This window comes from Heterodontus francisci, chromosome 15 (assembly GCF_036365525.1).
Source record: "Heterodontus francisci isolate sHetFra1 chromosome 15, sHetFra1.hap1, whole genome shotgun sequence".
NCBI classification, from domain to species: domain Eukaryota; kingdom Metazoa; phylum Chordata; class Chondrichthyes; order Heterodontiformes; family Heterodontidae; genus Heterodontus; species Heterodontus francisci.
In genome coordinates, this window is record NC_090385.1 from 11,935,693 (window position 1) to 11,949,874 (window position 14,182).

At 41.4% G+C, this 14,182-nt stretch overlaps 1 protein-coding gene across 5 annotated transcripts in view; it reads left to right on the forward strand.

The window, feature by feature from the left end:
- The window catches only part of fmr1 (fragile X messenger ribonucleoprotein 1), a 96,105-nt gene extending 87,383 nt beyond the window's left edge, over positions 1-8,722 (forward strand). For 2 of the 5 annotated variants that reach the window (XM_068047107.1, XM_068047109.1), the window contains 5 exons: positions 40-235; positions 1,496-1,696; positions 3,266-3,345; positions 6,744-6,773; positions 7,650-8,722. In XM_068047107.1, the coding sequence (XP_067903208.1) occupies positions 40-235; positions 1,496-1,696; positions 3,266-3,345; positions 6,744-6,773; positions 7,650-7,820 (678 nt within the window). In that variant the 3' untranslated portion in view covers positions 7,821-8,722. The remainder of the gene's footprint in view (positions 1-39; positions 236-1,495; positions 1,697-3,265; positions 3,346-6,743; positions 6,774-7,649) is intronic. The other 3 variants (XM_068047110.1, XM_068047108.1, XM_068047111.1) reach the window with 3 other exon arrangements.
- Positions 8,723-14,182: the final 5,460 nt, after the last annotated feature.

Sequence of the window (14,182 nt, forward strand, 5' to 3'; positions counted from 1 at the left end):
AATTTAGCCATCCTAAAGGTCTTTGTGTTTTCTGTACAGGAAGTTGACCAGCTGCGCATGGAACGTTTACAAATTGACGAGCAACTTCGGCAGATGGGTGCAGGATTGAGGACCCCTGCAAACCGCCCCGACAAAGAAAGGGGTTACTCGACCGATGAAAGTACAAGTTATTTGCGTGGAGGCAGACCCTACAGTAGTCGAGGGCGTGGAAGACGAGGCCCAGGCTATGCATCAGGTTTAACATTCTTAATTTATATATACACCCAGTTTGAGAGAAAAATCGCTATTTCAAACAACAAAGTTTGCAACTGTTAATCATTTGCTGCTGTTAGTTTTCAAAACAATTTTACTTTTTCAAATTCTAATAAATTAAACATGCAACTTTTTTTTTAACATCACTATTAGTTACCCAATTAAAAATTCACAAGTGGCAAAAGAGCTTGGATTCTCAACCAGAGATTTGTATGTGATATTTGAGTCCCAGCCTCAGTAGTGATCCATCCTACCTGTCCTTATTGTCACAAGATAATTATGGATGAGTAAGGCCATTTGGCCCATCTTCATTCATCCATCGGAAAGACCATCATTGTGTACTGTCTCGTTAACGGATGGCGACTGTTGTGTTTATGCAGTAGATGGAATGGTTGGCTTATGGTATCACCTGGTCATCCTATCTTTCTGGCTGGAGAGACTGAGGTGAAGGAAATGGGAGAAAATGTTCAGCTGGGAGGAACTTTGCCATATCAATATCAATGTTTTGGAGCTATCACTGTTGTATGTGTAGCTTAAGAAAAACTGGATTGGAATGGGGAGAGCTGCCAAAAAAAATCAAAGGATGAAGTTGGTCTTAATATCTTTTTTTTCAACAAGGTTGCTGAGCTGCATTTAAGTGTTTAGTTATGATCCAAGTAAAAATTATTTCAGAAATAAGGGAGCTAACGGCCGTGTGGTCTAATGGATAAGGCGTCTGACTTCGGTGTATTTCATGAGGTTATCAGAAGATTGTAGGTTCGAATCCTGCCACCGTCATTTTGGGGCAGCGCAGTGGTTAGCACCGCAGCCTCACAGCTCCAGCGACCCGGGTTTGCTTCTGGGTACTGCCTGTGCGGAGTTTGCAAGTTCTCCCTGTGACTGCGTGGGTTTTTGCCGGGTGCTCCGGTTTCCTCCCACAGCCAAAGACTTGCAGGTAGATAGGTAAATTGGCCATTGTAAATTGCCCCTAGTTTTAGGTACGTGGTAGGAGAATTGAGGGAAGGTGGGGATGTAAGGTAATATGGGATTAATGTAGGATTAGTACAAATGGGTTGTTGTTGGTCAGCACAGACTCAGTGGGCCAAAGGGCCTGTTTCAGTGCTGTATCTCTCTATGACTCTAAATAGAGGACATTGTGCTTTTTGCACAGTTGCTTACATAATGTGCAATACAGTAGCTTTCATTGAGCGAGGTTTTACAATCCCATAACTGATTTTGCTTTTATTTCTTCCTGGCTGTTAAGGTAATAACTCTGAAGCGTCCAATGCCTCTGAGACTGAATCTGAGCACAGAGATGAGCTAAGTGATTGGTCACTAGCGCCAACAGACGAAGAAAGGGAACCATATTCGCGCCGGGGTGACAGTCGCAGGCGGGGCAGTGCTGGGCGTGGCCGTGGTGGAGGCCGTGGCCGTGGGAGCAACAAAAATCCATCAACATCTTCGGGTAAATGGCGAAAGCATCAGTTCCATTTCTATCATTATCTGCATGCATTTCAGCTGTTAAAGAGAGATTTACCAGTCTTTTTTGCCAGGTGCATCCAAATGAGGTAGGGTGTCAAGAATATTAAATAAGTGTATATGTAGCTGTTCTTTCAGTTTGAAACTTTGTGTAATTTAAATTACCATTGATTAATGTTGCAATCCAAAGGACCTAAATCTGTAAAGTGGACTCTGAATAAGTGTGCAGACTGCAATATCCATTGTGTGGTCTGTATGTGTGTCTAGATACCAGTGCTATTTTTTGACAACTGGATAGATGACAATGTCCTTGTCGTACTTGTTGGAGGCCAATCATTTCAGCCCCAGGACATTGCTGCAGGAGTTCCACAGGGCAATGTCCTAAGCCCATCTTCAGCTGTTTCATCAATGACCTTCCCTCCATCATAAGGTCAGAAGTGGGGATGTTCACTGATGATTGCACAACGTTCACCGCCGTTCACAACTCCTCAGATACTGAAGTTGGCCGTGCCTGCATGCAACAGGACCTGGACAACATTCAGGCTTCGGCTGGCAAGTGACAAGTAACATTTGTGTCACACAAATGCCAGACAATCTTCAACAAGAAAGAATCTTAACTATATCTCCCCTTCGCAATCATCAGCATTGCCATTGCTGAATCCCCCACAATCAACATCCTGGAGGTTAGCATTGATCAGAAACTGAACTGAACCAGTCATATAAATACTGTGGCTACAAGAGTAGGTCAGACCGAGGCAGGGAATTCTGCAGTGAGTAACTCACCTCCTGACTCCCCAAAGCCTGTCCACCATCTACATGGCACAAGTAAGGAGTACTGTTCGCTTGTCTGGATGAGTGCAGCTTCTACAACACCCAAGAAGCTCGACATCATTCAGGACAAAGCAAACACTTGATCGGCACCCCATCCACCACCTTAAACATTCACTCCCTCCGTCACTGGCACACAGTGGCAGCAATGTGTCCCATCTACAAGCTGCACTGCATCAACTCGCCAAGCCTCCTTCGACACCTTTCAAACCCATGCCCTCTACCATCTAGAAGGACAAGAGCAGAAGACACTGCCACCTGCATTTCCCCTCCAAGTCTCCCGCCATCCTGACTTGGACCTATATTGCCGTTCCTTCACTATCACTGGGTCAAAATTCTGGAACTCCTCCGTAACAGCATTGTGGGTGTACCTACACCAAATGGCTGCAGCGGTTCAAGAATGCAGTTCACCACTACCTTGTCAAGGGCAGTTGGGGATGGGCAACAAATGCTGGCCTTGTCAGTAACACTCGTATTCCAAGAAGCAATAGAAAAATTATTTGCATATGCATAGCTGGATAATATGGACACGTTCTGCGACTGGACGATATTGTGTGTGCTTATATAGCTGGGTAACAGTATCATTTTGAGAATTCAACAGATTTAAATTAATTTTGTGTGTGTGTGTGTGTAGGCTTATCACTAGATGACAAGTGGACAGACTGCTCGAATAATTTTATTTTCTACTGTCCCAATCTGAAATAATTTTTTTTGTTTGGCATTTTAGATGAATTCTTGAGGGCAGACATCCGTAAACGTAATTCATCAAGAGACTCAAAAACCAGGACGACAGATGGCTCATTGCAGGTAACCTTTCAATTGTGGTTTTGGATTGCGCAGTTCAGACTGGTCTACTTTAATATAGTTTGTGAAGATTACATTCTGGTATTTAAGAGGTCTAGAGCTAATTCTGTCAAATTGTACGTGTGAAGATTGCTCTTTTTGACAAAACAAATGATCTGCAAAATCCAATAAAACTGGTCATAGTTTATTTTCTTAAATATACAAACATTAAATATTAACTAAAACAGACTAAAAATTAGGATTCTCTGCATTTTAGATTTTATAAGTTTTCAAATGTCACACTCCTACTTGATCCCCCTATCATAACATCAGATACACTGTCAATGACCCAAAGGTAAGCGTGCCTGTCACTGCAGAAAATATAGATCTGTTTACCAAAGTGAAAGATCAGCCATGCAAATAATGAAGTCTTGTAGACGAAGCAGGAAAGTTGTGTGTTGCTGAAATTAAGGGGTTAGGTTCTGAGAATTTGAGGAATAAGAGTATAAAAGGCAAAACGCAGAGCACTTCAGATAAGTGTTGTTTTTTGTTCTTGCATGGGATGTGGGCATTGCTGGCAAGGCCAGCAATTGTTTCCCATCCCTAATTTTCCTTGACAACTGAGTGGCTTGCTAGACCATTTCAGAGGGCAGTTAAGAGTCAACCACATTGCTGCAGGGCTGGAGTCACATGTAGGCCAGACAAGGTAATAATGGCAGATTTCCTTCCCTGAAGGACATTAGTGAACCAGATGGGTTTTTACGACAATCGATGATAGTTTCATGGCACCATTACTGAGACGAGCATTCAATTCGAGATTTTTATTAACTAATTGAACTTAAATACCACCATTTGAACCTCTGTCTCCAGAGCATTAGCCTAGGCTGAGTTCCGTGACATTACTGGTATGCCACTGTCTCCCTACGTGTAATAAGCTTACAGAATGATCAGTTTTCCAGTGGCCGTTCATATACATGCTGTACTGCAACAACACCCACCACTTTGTCTCAACCCAGCCTTTACACAGCCAGTTTCCCTACTGACTTGAAACAAAAGTTTCAATTTACATTATTGCACCTCGAAAAGTAGAAGATTTTTTTCTATTTCACTTTACTTGATATATGCATTATCTATGTGAAATTTTTGCTGCTTATTTAATAAATTAGTGGAATGGTATTATGATTAATCAATGTTTCCCAACCAGTATCAGAAGTATCAGTTAGAGGAAGTGGGTCATTGGGGTGCAATCCTTGATTGGTTTTGACAGCCGAACCTAGCTTTCCGATTGATTATGACTGTCCTTCATGGGTTCTGATTACCTGTAGGAATTCAACATGCACAGAATTTGGCACTCTGTGGATTTCGACAACCAAATTTTGGTCAGACTTTCTATCTGGAGCCTGTTAATTTGCTGACCTATTATTGGTTGGGGTGTCCATCTCTGGCTTAAATTCACATATTACGTTACTTACAGGCAATCCTCCTCATTCTTCAAATTTTTTTTTAACTTCCAGTTTTTGTAATTAACTGTACTTGGCTTCCCTCTAACTTCCACATGAACATCTGATAGTGCAGTGTTTTCTGCCCTTTCTGATGCACTTGTTTGCAGCTTTGGGAGTATTAACCCCCATCTGTGTTGGAGGTGGGGTGTTGGAGATTAAAGACAGATGGCGTCAATGGTTGATCTAATTCCTGAATCTTGTGGCAATAGACCTGGTTGATGGGGTTTATTTGTACTAATGCAGTCAAAAAAATATTTTGCCCCATCTCGTTTCTGTTGAAGATGGCAACATGTGTTGAGATGCAGACCCGTTATCTGGATGCACTCTGGAACTCACCCAAGTAGTAGTCTTCATGTTTGATCCTGATCATTGAGCTCCAGCAGACAATTTGACCACTGGGATCAATGCAGCTGAATGTGATTTGTGACATCAGCCAGTGTCTACATGTTCTCATCCAGGAATGATATTTGTTGAGATTGCTGCCAAATAGTGTTTCAGATGAGACATCTGGCTCCCCTCTCTCTGCCCTTGATGCCATGATTAATGCATGCAGTGCTACAATTAGTGTGCAAAAGAAGGTACATTTGGATGGCTATTTGCTGCATCCAGTGTCCTTGTAGAATGCTTAAAAACCTCCTAACTCTGCCACTGTGCCTGAACTCAATTTGGTCAAATCTCACCTGTATCATTAGTCTCTTTCCCAAAACAGCTCTAAAACAGCTGGCACCCATTTGTACTACAGGTATTCTTCAGAACGTGCCACTTGTCTGATTTTGGAATGAATTTGTGTTTTCCGATGGTAAGGAGGATCATATGAACAATGACTGACAAGAATCTGGTCCATCCAGCCTGTCCCACACAATTGTGATGCTTTGCATATCACAGTATATACACGCTCACCTTGCCCACAAACCATGCAATCTTTTATTTCAATGTGAATTGTTTGATTGAAAATGTAATTGGTTGTAGTACCTCTGAAACAACAAAAACAAAAGCTACTAATCATTGTGGACAAATGAATTTCCCAAAATGATCATCAGTTTCAAGTCTATAGTGTACTGTGTTAAAGTGTTATGATACCAAAATCAAAGTTGCCGAGACTTGAACTGTCTGGTGTTTCCTTTTACACTCACATTCTGTCTCGTTTTTCTTTAAGGCAGAAATAAACTTAACCGATCTCTCCCTTAATGTTATTGCAATTGACATTTTGGAGCATGTCTCCAAATAGCTAGGCAATCTCAGCATATGTTTAAGTGGGCCTATAGAGTTTTTTTTAAATCATAATTTACAAAGTTCCTGAAAACTAGACCCTGTGGTGCAAATATGCTACGTGTAAACAGTACAATATTCAAGTGATATTTTGATTGCTAAAAAGCCTCTGGTCAGAATGTAAAATTCCAATTCCTGTACATGGGTTTGAAATCTGCAGCTCTATAAGAAACCAGCTGGATTGAGGATTTTACAGACAGAATAAAAGTGGGACAAAACTTTCAATAACCTCAATATAATGAGCCATCTTTTATATATAATGTAAATTACGATGCCTTACAAAAAGCTTTTAAAAGGTTCTATGAGTTATTTAACCCAAGATGGGAATCCTTTACACTTAGTAACTGATGCTTTTTACTTGCTGTGTACATTTACTAAAATATTCACTTGTATTTGATGGAATCATTTTTGGTCATTGGCATTTGATTTGCCTTCAGGTGGGTTGTTTTGTTTATTTCTCTGAGTATGGAAATTTGGAATTGTGAAATTTGCAAAATGTGTTGTTAGCAAGACAAGTATTTGTCGTTCGAATTCTACATTTTTAACCTGCTGCTTAGGAAATTTCATGGAAAGTACACTTGTTTGAACTTTTGTTCCCAGCATGTTTTAAAACGTACTTTTACTTTTCTCTCTTTTTCTGACACGACCAAGATTGGGAAGCCACTATATGGGGAATCACAGGTATGAATGAACTGGCATCCTACCACATTATACTGCAGCACATCAAAACAACTTGTGTTTATATAGTTGCATTTATATAGTACCTTTTGATATAGCCCAGTAAATTCTCCCAAGGGTGTTTCACAGACAAAGTACACAATAGTACAGGAGTTGGGAGGGGTGACTGAAAACATGGATTTGAGGAGGCTTTTAAATATGACGAAAGAAGTAGTAAGATGGAGGGAGCTCAACTAAAGGTGCGCTCACTGATGATAGAGCAGCAGAGGGGGTTAAGGGGCAGCTCGAATGCAAGGACCATTGGACATGGACTGGGATGTTAGACTGGCAGCAATTGGAAAGGGAGACTTGGACGAGTCCACAGAGGGGGTGGATTTGTGAACGAGGTCAGGGTGAGAGCCAAAGGAGGTCATCGAGGACGAGGGTAATGGGCGAGCGGGACTTAGTGTGGGGCAGGGTTTGTAGCAGAATTTGTATAGAAGGCTAGTGGTGAGAGACACTAGAGAAGTTGAAGGCCCTATCCTGGTGGAATATGTCTAACCAAGGTTGCATTCGATGGCTAATAAGTTCAAGATATCTCCATCAATAGAAAACAAGAATGGATATTTCACTTGACATCACCAGCATTTGCTCCATTTGCTTTGGGTTTGATCTGTTCATCTGTGTCAGGCACGAGCAGTGAAACTATCTAGAACATGTATGGAACATCTGTCCAAGTTATTGGCTGTGCTGAGCTCTAAAGGTTTAATACGATTCTAATTTCATCAATTTTTTTTTTGCAAAGTCCTCTTAAATTCCAGTTTTACAACTTGTCTCTGACATACGATAAATGTTACGGGTTCAACATTTCATTTCTGAACAGTTTCTGATTTGTTTCAGATCAGAATTGACAGCAATAATGAAAGGAGTGTCGTGACGAAAGCTTCACACAGCCCAAATGTCTTTGGTGAGAGCACTCGACAGCGAGTGAGCAAGGAGCGCGCTCAGAAGAAAGAGAAGCCAGAGAGTCCCACAGACAACGAGCAAGTGCTGGTGAATGGAGTATCTTAAAGCGCATAACCTGTAGAGTGATGTTCTCTCTGAATTTCCTTTCATTAACCATACAAACCGGATGCTTACATGTCATTTAGAGAAACCTATTAGGCCAAAGACATAAAACTCATTTGTGCACGATTGATGCACATGATCCACTTTGTCTTTTGGTGGACAGGTGGAACATTTGTGATGTAACCATTTTCATTTCACTTAGCAAAACTCCTTTTTAAAAAAAAAAATTTAAAAAGTATATTGTTTGATCTGTGCCTTCAATATAACTTGCCAGAAGGGGGTAACCTTACTATAGTTGCAGAAATCAGGGAAGCTAAACAAGCAGAAGACAGTTACATTGTATTATAAATGTATGTAGATAAAAAGTGTGGTTAAATATCGGGGGACCTTTACAGAAGAATGCATGCTTTTCATGATTTCATGATTTTCCTTATATATGCATCTAGCTGAACAGTAAAGGATCAGAAATCCTTGCACTGAAGTTTGTATGGCATTGATCAGTCAGTGTGGGAGGGCACTTTTTTCTTTACGCCTCTGCATTTGATGTATAAGGGTAAACGTAAAGAATTAAATAGTGTACTGTTTGAAAGGCATAAAATGCCTGAAGATTGTTGCCAAACTGATGATTTGTAGTTATTTATTTTTGGGAATGTACAGAATTTGGGGAGGAAAAAGCTTTGTTTATGTACCTGTCCACTATGGGCTATTGTGTTAACTTAGTGTAGATGATTAACAAAGGTAGATTGACCTTACAGTATATGAATCTGCAACAGGGGCAATATTTTTCTCTGTACATAGTAGTGAAAACAAATAATTTGGTTTTATGTTGATATTGTTCGGTTGAAGTGCAATATATTTTGTATGCAAGCAGTTTCAATTAATAAAGTTTGATCTTCCTCTGCTGACTGTAGGACAGAAGTTACTTCCTGCTAATTTACTGCAAAGTCACAATTTGAGTTGCAATGGTTATAAAAATGATAGGATATGTTATCGCAATGTACAAGACACAGGATTTGCAATGTTTTCTATTCCATCTTTAGTGGATTGACCTGAATTTTTGTGTTAGGAATGATGGCGAAACTGTCAGCATATGCCGTCATTACTCGTATAAAACTGATGCAGCTTCTGGAGTCCGCACATGCGCAGTTAAACACAGAAATCCAGAAGTTACAGTGAGTGATTCTATGCTTCTCCAGTCTGTGTGATATTAAAGTCTCCCAAAATGCAGTAAATTGGAAATCACTGAAATGACGAACACCTGCCCTTTTATGCTATTAACCTTGCTGTAGAAACCCTTGAAAAATGTACACCTTGTAGAATGAGGTGTAACTGCATTTTCAATGGCATACTAAGTTCATAGTTACTGCTGAAAAACCTTTCTGTCTCTGAAAATCTAATTTTATATTTGTGGAATATCAAATTTCTCCATTATGATAAAACTCCATGTTTTTAAAAAAGTTGTTCATTTTTCAGCTTCTACCTTAATCCCATTTGTATGTCCCAGTCATTTCGCTTTCTGTAAAAGGTGAAGGATAATCAGTGCATTTTACTTCCTGGTTTGCTGTCTGTGAGAATACTTCAGTGTGATTGGCTACTTACCCTACTTGATGCGATCACTGTTGTTGGATGCCTGAGGTCTCCCTTGACTGAACGCCAGCTTCAGTCGAACAACGAGATAGAGAAAAATCCTTGTCATTCGTCCAGGTTTTGCTGAAAAAATGGCAACATCTGAATGACACAAGCATTTATTGATGCCCAAATCAGTCAGCAACTTGTAATAAGGAAGAACACCAGGACACTTAATGTGTCTTTGGCGACCAAGTGGGTAGGAAGTGCCTCCAGCTGCTTCAGCTCAAGCTCAGGATTTCTGAGCTTGAGAGGCATCTGGAGTCACTGCGGCGGATCAAGGAGCAGGAGAGTCTCCTGGATTATACTTTCCAGGAGGTGATCACTTCACAGGCAGTAAGAGTTCAGGATACTAGGTCGGTGGCCACCCAGAAGACTAGAAACAGGCAGGAGGTGCAGAAGTCTTTGGCATGTGTGCCACTGTCAAGCAGGTACTCCACTTTGGAGACTGCTGGGAGTGACGATACCCTGAAGAAGTGCAATCCAGACCATGATGCCAATGGAGACCATGACGACAAGGGACTGCACAACAGGGAATGGCACAACAGGGAACGGCAAAGTGTAGAAACATAGTTTTTATAGGGGATTCCTTAGGGGAACAGACAGGCATTTCTGTAACCATCATTGTCATTCCCGCGTGGTGTGTTGCTTCCCTGGTGCCAGGGTAAAGGACATCACTGAATGAGTGCAGGAACGGGAGTGAGCCAGAAGTTGTGTTACATGGTACCAACGACACAGCAAGTGATCATATCATTGAGGTCCTACAGTCAGATTTTCAGGAGCTAGTGGGAAAGTTAGAGTAGGATCTCGAAGGTAGTAATCTCTGCACTACTCCCACTGCCACGTACTAGCAAGAGTAGAAATAGGAAAATAGGGAGGGTCAATGCATGGCTTGAACCATGGTGCTGGAGGGAGGCTTCAGATTCTTGGGACATTGGGGCCAGTTCTGGGGCAGAGGAACCTATTCAAAAGGAACAGGTTGCACCTCAACAGGGCTGGGACTAATGCCCTTGCAGGGAAGTTCATTAGTATGGTTGGGGAGGTTTTAAACTAAATTGGCAGGGGTATGGGCACCAGCATCTAGAAGTAAGAAAGAGGAATAAGGTTCATAATCTAAGTGTTGGACAGTACCAGAGAAGGGAGTAGTTCCATATTAGATAGGAGCAGACTGAGAAGGGCTAGGAGGAATGCAAAGACAGGAGTACAATGCATGTATGTAAACACAGTGTAGTGAATAAGGTTGGTGAGCTACAAGCACAAATAGCAGTATGGGAATATGATGTAGTGGCAATAATGGAAAGTGGCTTTAAAATTGTGAGGACTAGGCACTTAATATACAAGGATAAGAAGTGTTCAGAAAAGATAGAGGAGAGAAAAAGGGAGGTGGGGTGGCAGTACTGATTAGGGAAAACATTGTAGTGTTGAACAGGGGGGGATGTCCTTGAGGGGGTAAGGACAGGATCCATTTAGTTAGAGTTGAGGAGCAAAAAGGGTATGATCATGCTACTGGGGTATTCTGTAGGCCTCCAAATATTGAGAGGGAAAGAGGAGCAAATCTGTAGGCAGATAGCAGAGATGTGCAAGAACTATGGAGTGGTGATTCTGGGGGACTTCTATTACCCAACTATCAATTGGGATGATCTTAGAATAAAGGGAGAGGGGGAAGAACTTCTGAAATGCGTTCAGGAGAACTTCCTTGGTCAGTATCTTCTCAGCCCAATTAGAAAGGAGGCATTGCTAGATTTGGTGCTGGGAAATGAGGTGAGCCAAGTGGACCAAGTGTCTGTGGGGGAACATTTAGGTAAGAGTGATCATATCATATAAGGTTTAGACTTGCAGAAAAGCAAAGAACAATATAAGACTGAATGGCCAGATTGGAAGAGGGCTAATTTCAATGCAATGAGAAAGGATCTAGCCAAGATAAAAATGGAACCAAAGACTGACAGGAAAAACTGTAACAGAACAATGGGTTATCTTCAGGGAGATGCTTCAGGTACTGGCTAGGTACATTCCAACAAGGGTTAAAGGTAAGGGAAGCAAAGCCAGACTCCTAGGGTGATGAGGGAGGTAGAGATTATGATGAAATTAAAAAAAGATGGTGTATGATGCTTGTGAGGTGAATTGTTCGTGATAACCAGGCCAAATATAGTAAGCTGAGAGGGGAGGCGAAGAGGAAAATAAGGCTGGAAAAGAGAGAATATGAGAATAGAATGGCAGTTAACATAAAATGGAGCTCAAAGATCGAATGGTGTGCAAATAGTAAGTGGGTAGTCAGAGGTGGAGTGGGGCCTATTATGCTTAGAGGCACAGGGCAAGGTTAGAAAACTTAATGAGTACTTTGTATCAGTGTTTGCTAAGGAAAGGAATCTGACAAAAATATCGTTAGAAGCGGAGCGAGTAGAGGCAATGGATAGGGTACAAATTGAGAGGGAGGAGATACTGGAAAAGCTGGTTAGGCTTAAGGTAGATAAGTTACCTGATCCTGATGGCTTGTATCGCAGGTTGCTAAAGGAAGTGGGGATGGAAATAGTGGAATGGCTTGCCATAATCTAATTTTCCCTAGATACAGGGAAGCTGCCAGAGGATTGGAGAGTGGCAAATTCAAGAAATGATGAAAGGACTATCCTAGCAACTGCAGGCCAGTTAGTTTAACATCGGTGGATAAGGTTTTAGAGACAATAATCGGGAAAAAATCAACAAGTTTGAGTTAATTACGGATAGCCAGCACAGATTTATAAAAGGCAGATTATGCTTGACTAATCTAATTGAATTTTCTGATGAAGTAACAGAAAAGGTCGATGAAGGGAATGCGGTGAATGTTATCTATATGGATTTTAAGATAGCATTTGATAAAGTACCACATGAAAGGCTGGTTAACAAAACTGAGGCTCATGGAATAGGAGGGTCAGTGTCCAATGGGAAAAATTTGGCTTAAGGATGGAAAACAGCAAACTGTCGTAAATGGTTGCTTTTCAGACTGTTGGATGGTAGACAGTGGTGTTCCCCAAGGGACAGTGCTAGGACTACTGGTTTTTTTGCTATATATAAATGACTTGGCTCTTATTATACTGAGTAGAATTTCAAAATTTGCCGATAATACCAAACTTGGAGGTGTGGCAAACAGTGAGGATGATACGAACTGCCTGCAACAGGACATAGGCTAGCAGAATGGGCAGAGAGGTGGCAGATGGAATTTAATACAGCCAAGTGTGAGGTGATGCATTTTGGCAGAAGGTATAGGGTGAGGCAATATTGACTTAATGGTGCAGTTCTAAAGAGTGTGCAGGAACAGAGGGACTTGGGGGTTCATGTGCGTTGATCCTAGAAGGTGGCAGGACATATTGAGAGAGTAATTAGCGAAGCATATGGGATCTTGGTTTCATAAATAGAGGCATAGAGCACAAAAGCAGGGAAGGTATGCTGAACCTTTATAAAGCTCCGGTTAGGCCCCAACTGGAGTACTGCATCCACGTCTGATCACCACACTTTCGGAAGGATGTGAGGGTCCTTGAGAGGGTGCAGAGGAGATTTACCAGAATGGTTCCAGGGATGGAGGATTTTAGTTACAAGGTTAGGTAACAAAGGAGATTAAGGGTGACTTGATAGATGTGTACAAGATTATGACAGGCTTAGATAAGTTAGACAGAGACAAACGTTCTCATTTGCTGATGGTACAAGGACTAGGGGACACAGATTGAAGGTTTTGGCCAAGAGATGCTGCGGGATTGTGAGGAAGAACTTTTTACGCAGCAAGTGGTAATGACCTGGAACTCGCTGCCCACGAGGGTGGTGGAAGTGGAGACAATCAATGATTTCAAAAGGAAATTGGATGGACACTTGAAGGAAATAAGCTTGCAGAGCTACAGGGAACGGGTGGTGGGACTGACTAGATTGCTCTGCGGACTGCCAGCATGGACTCAATGGGCCAAATGGCCTCCTATGCCATAAATGACTGAATCTAAGAGATACCCCATGAATTGTGATCACCATAAGTATCTCTGCAAAAACAGAACTTAACCTCTCTGACTTTTAGAGTTGCTCTTGTGCATTTTACTTGCCCATTAAACTCCCCAAAAAGTGAAGTCCAATAATTATCAGCATAAGCACCCTTTTAACGACGTGATGATTGTTACTGACTGTCAATCAGCCTCTCTGGCCCAGAAAGTAAATAATTATAAGTGAGACGTCTCATTCATTTCTGCGGGTTGTGAATGGTTTTTGGAGATTTAAAAAATGTCTTTTAAAATTTATTTTCCTTTTTTCCTCTCACAATCTATTCTTTCTCAAGCCCTCTTTCTGTGCCTGATTTCACATTGAATTCACCCCCCCTCCCCTTTTTGGTTCTTCATCTGTTTATTTCTCAACCTTTTAATCTCATTGGTTAACAGGATACACCGTTGGCCCCGTCATTCACCACGTCCCAGATGCCCCATTGCCCTTGCTGTGCCAATATCAGCTCACACTTACAGAAACTTAGTGGGCAAAGTTTTAAAACTTAAATGTTCAACAAGTCTAACAGGGAAGACCACAAGGTGCCACATTCCATCAAAATCTGGCCTCATTGAGTCTTTGCACACAATTCAAACTGGCGCAAGGTAAAATACTACACTGGTATTACTGAATTCAAGTGTAAGTTAAATGATTTCATCTTGGCCACACAGAGGAGGTTGGAAGTTGTTGGGATGATGTAATATCACTTTTGGGGAAAATAGCAAATATATTCTCAGACTCATGACAAT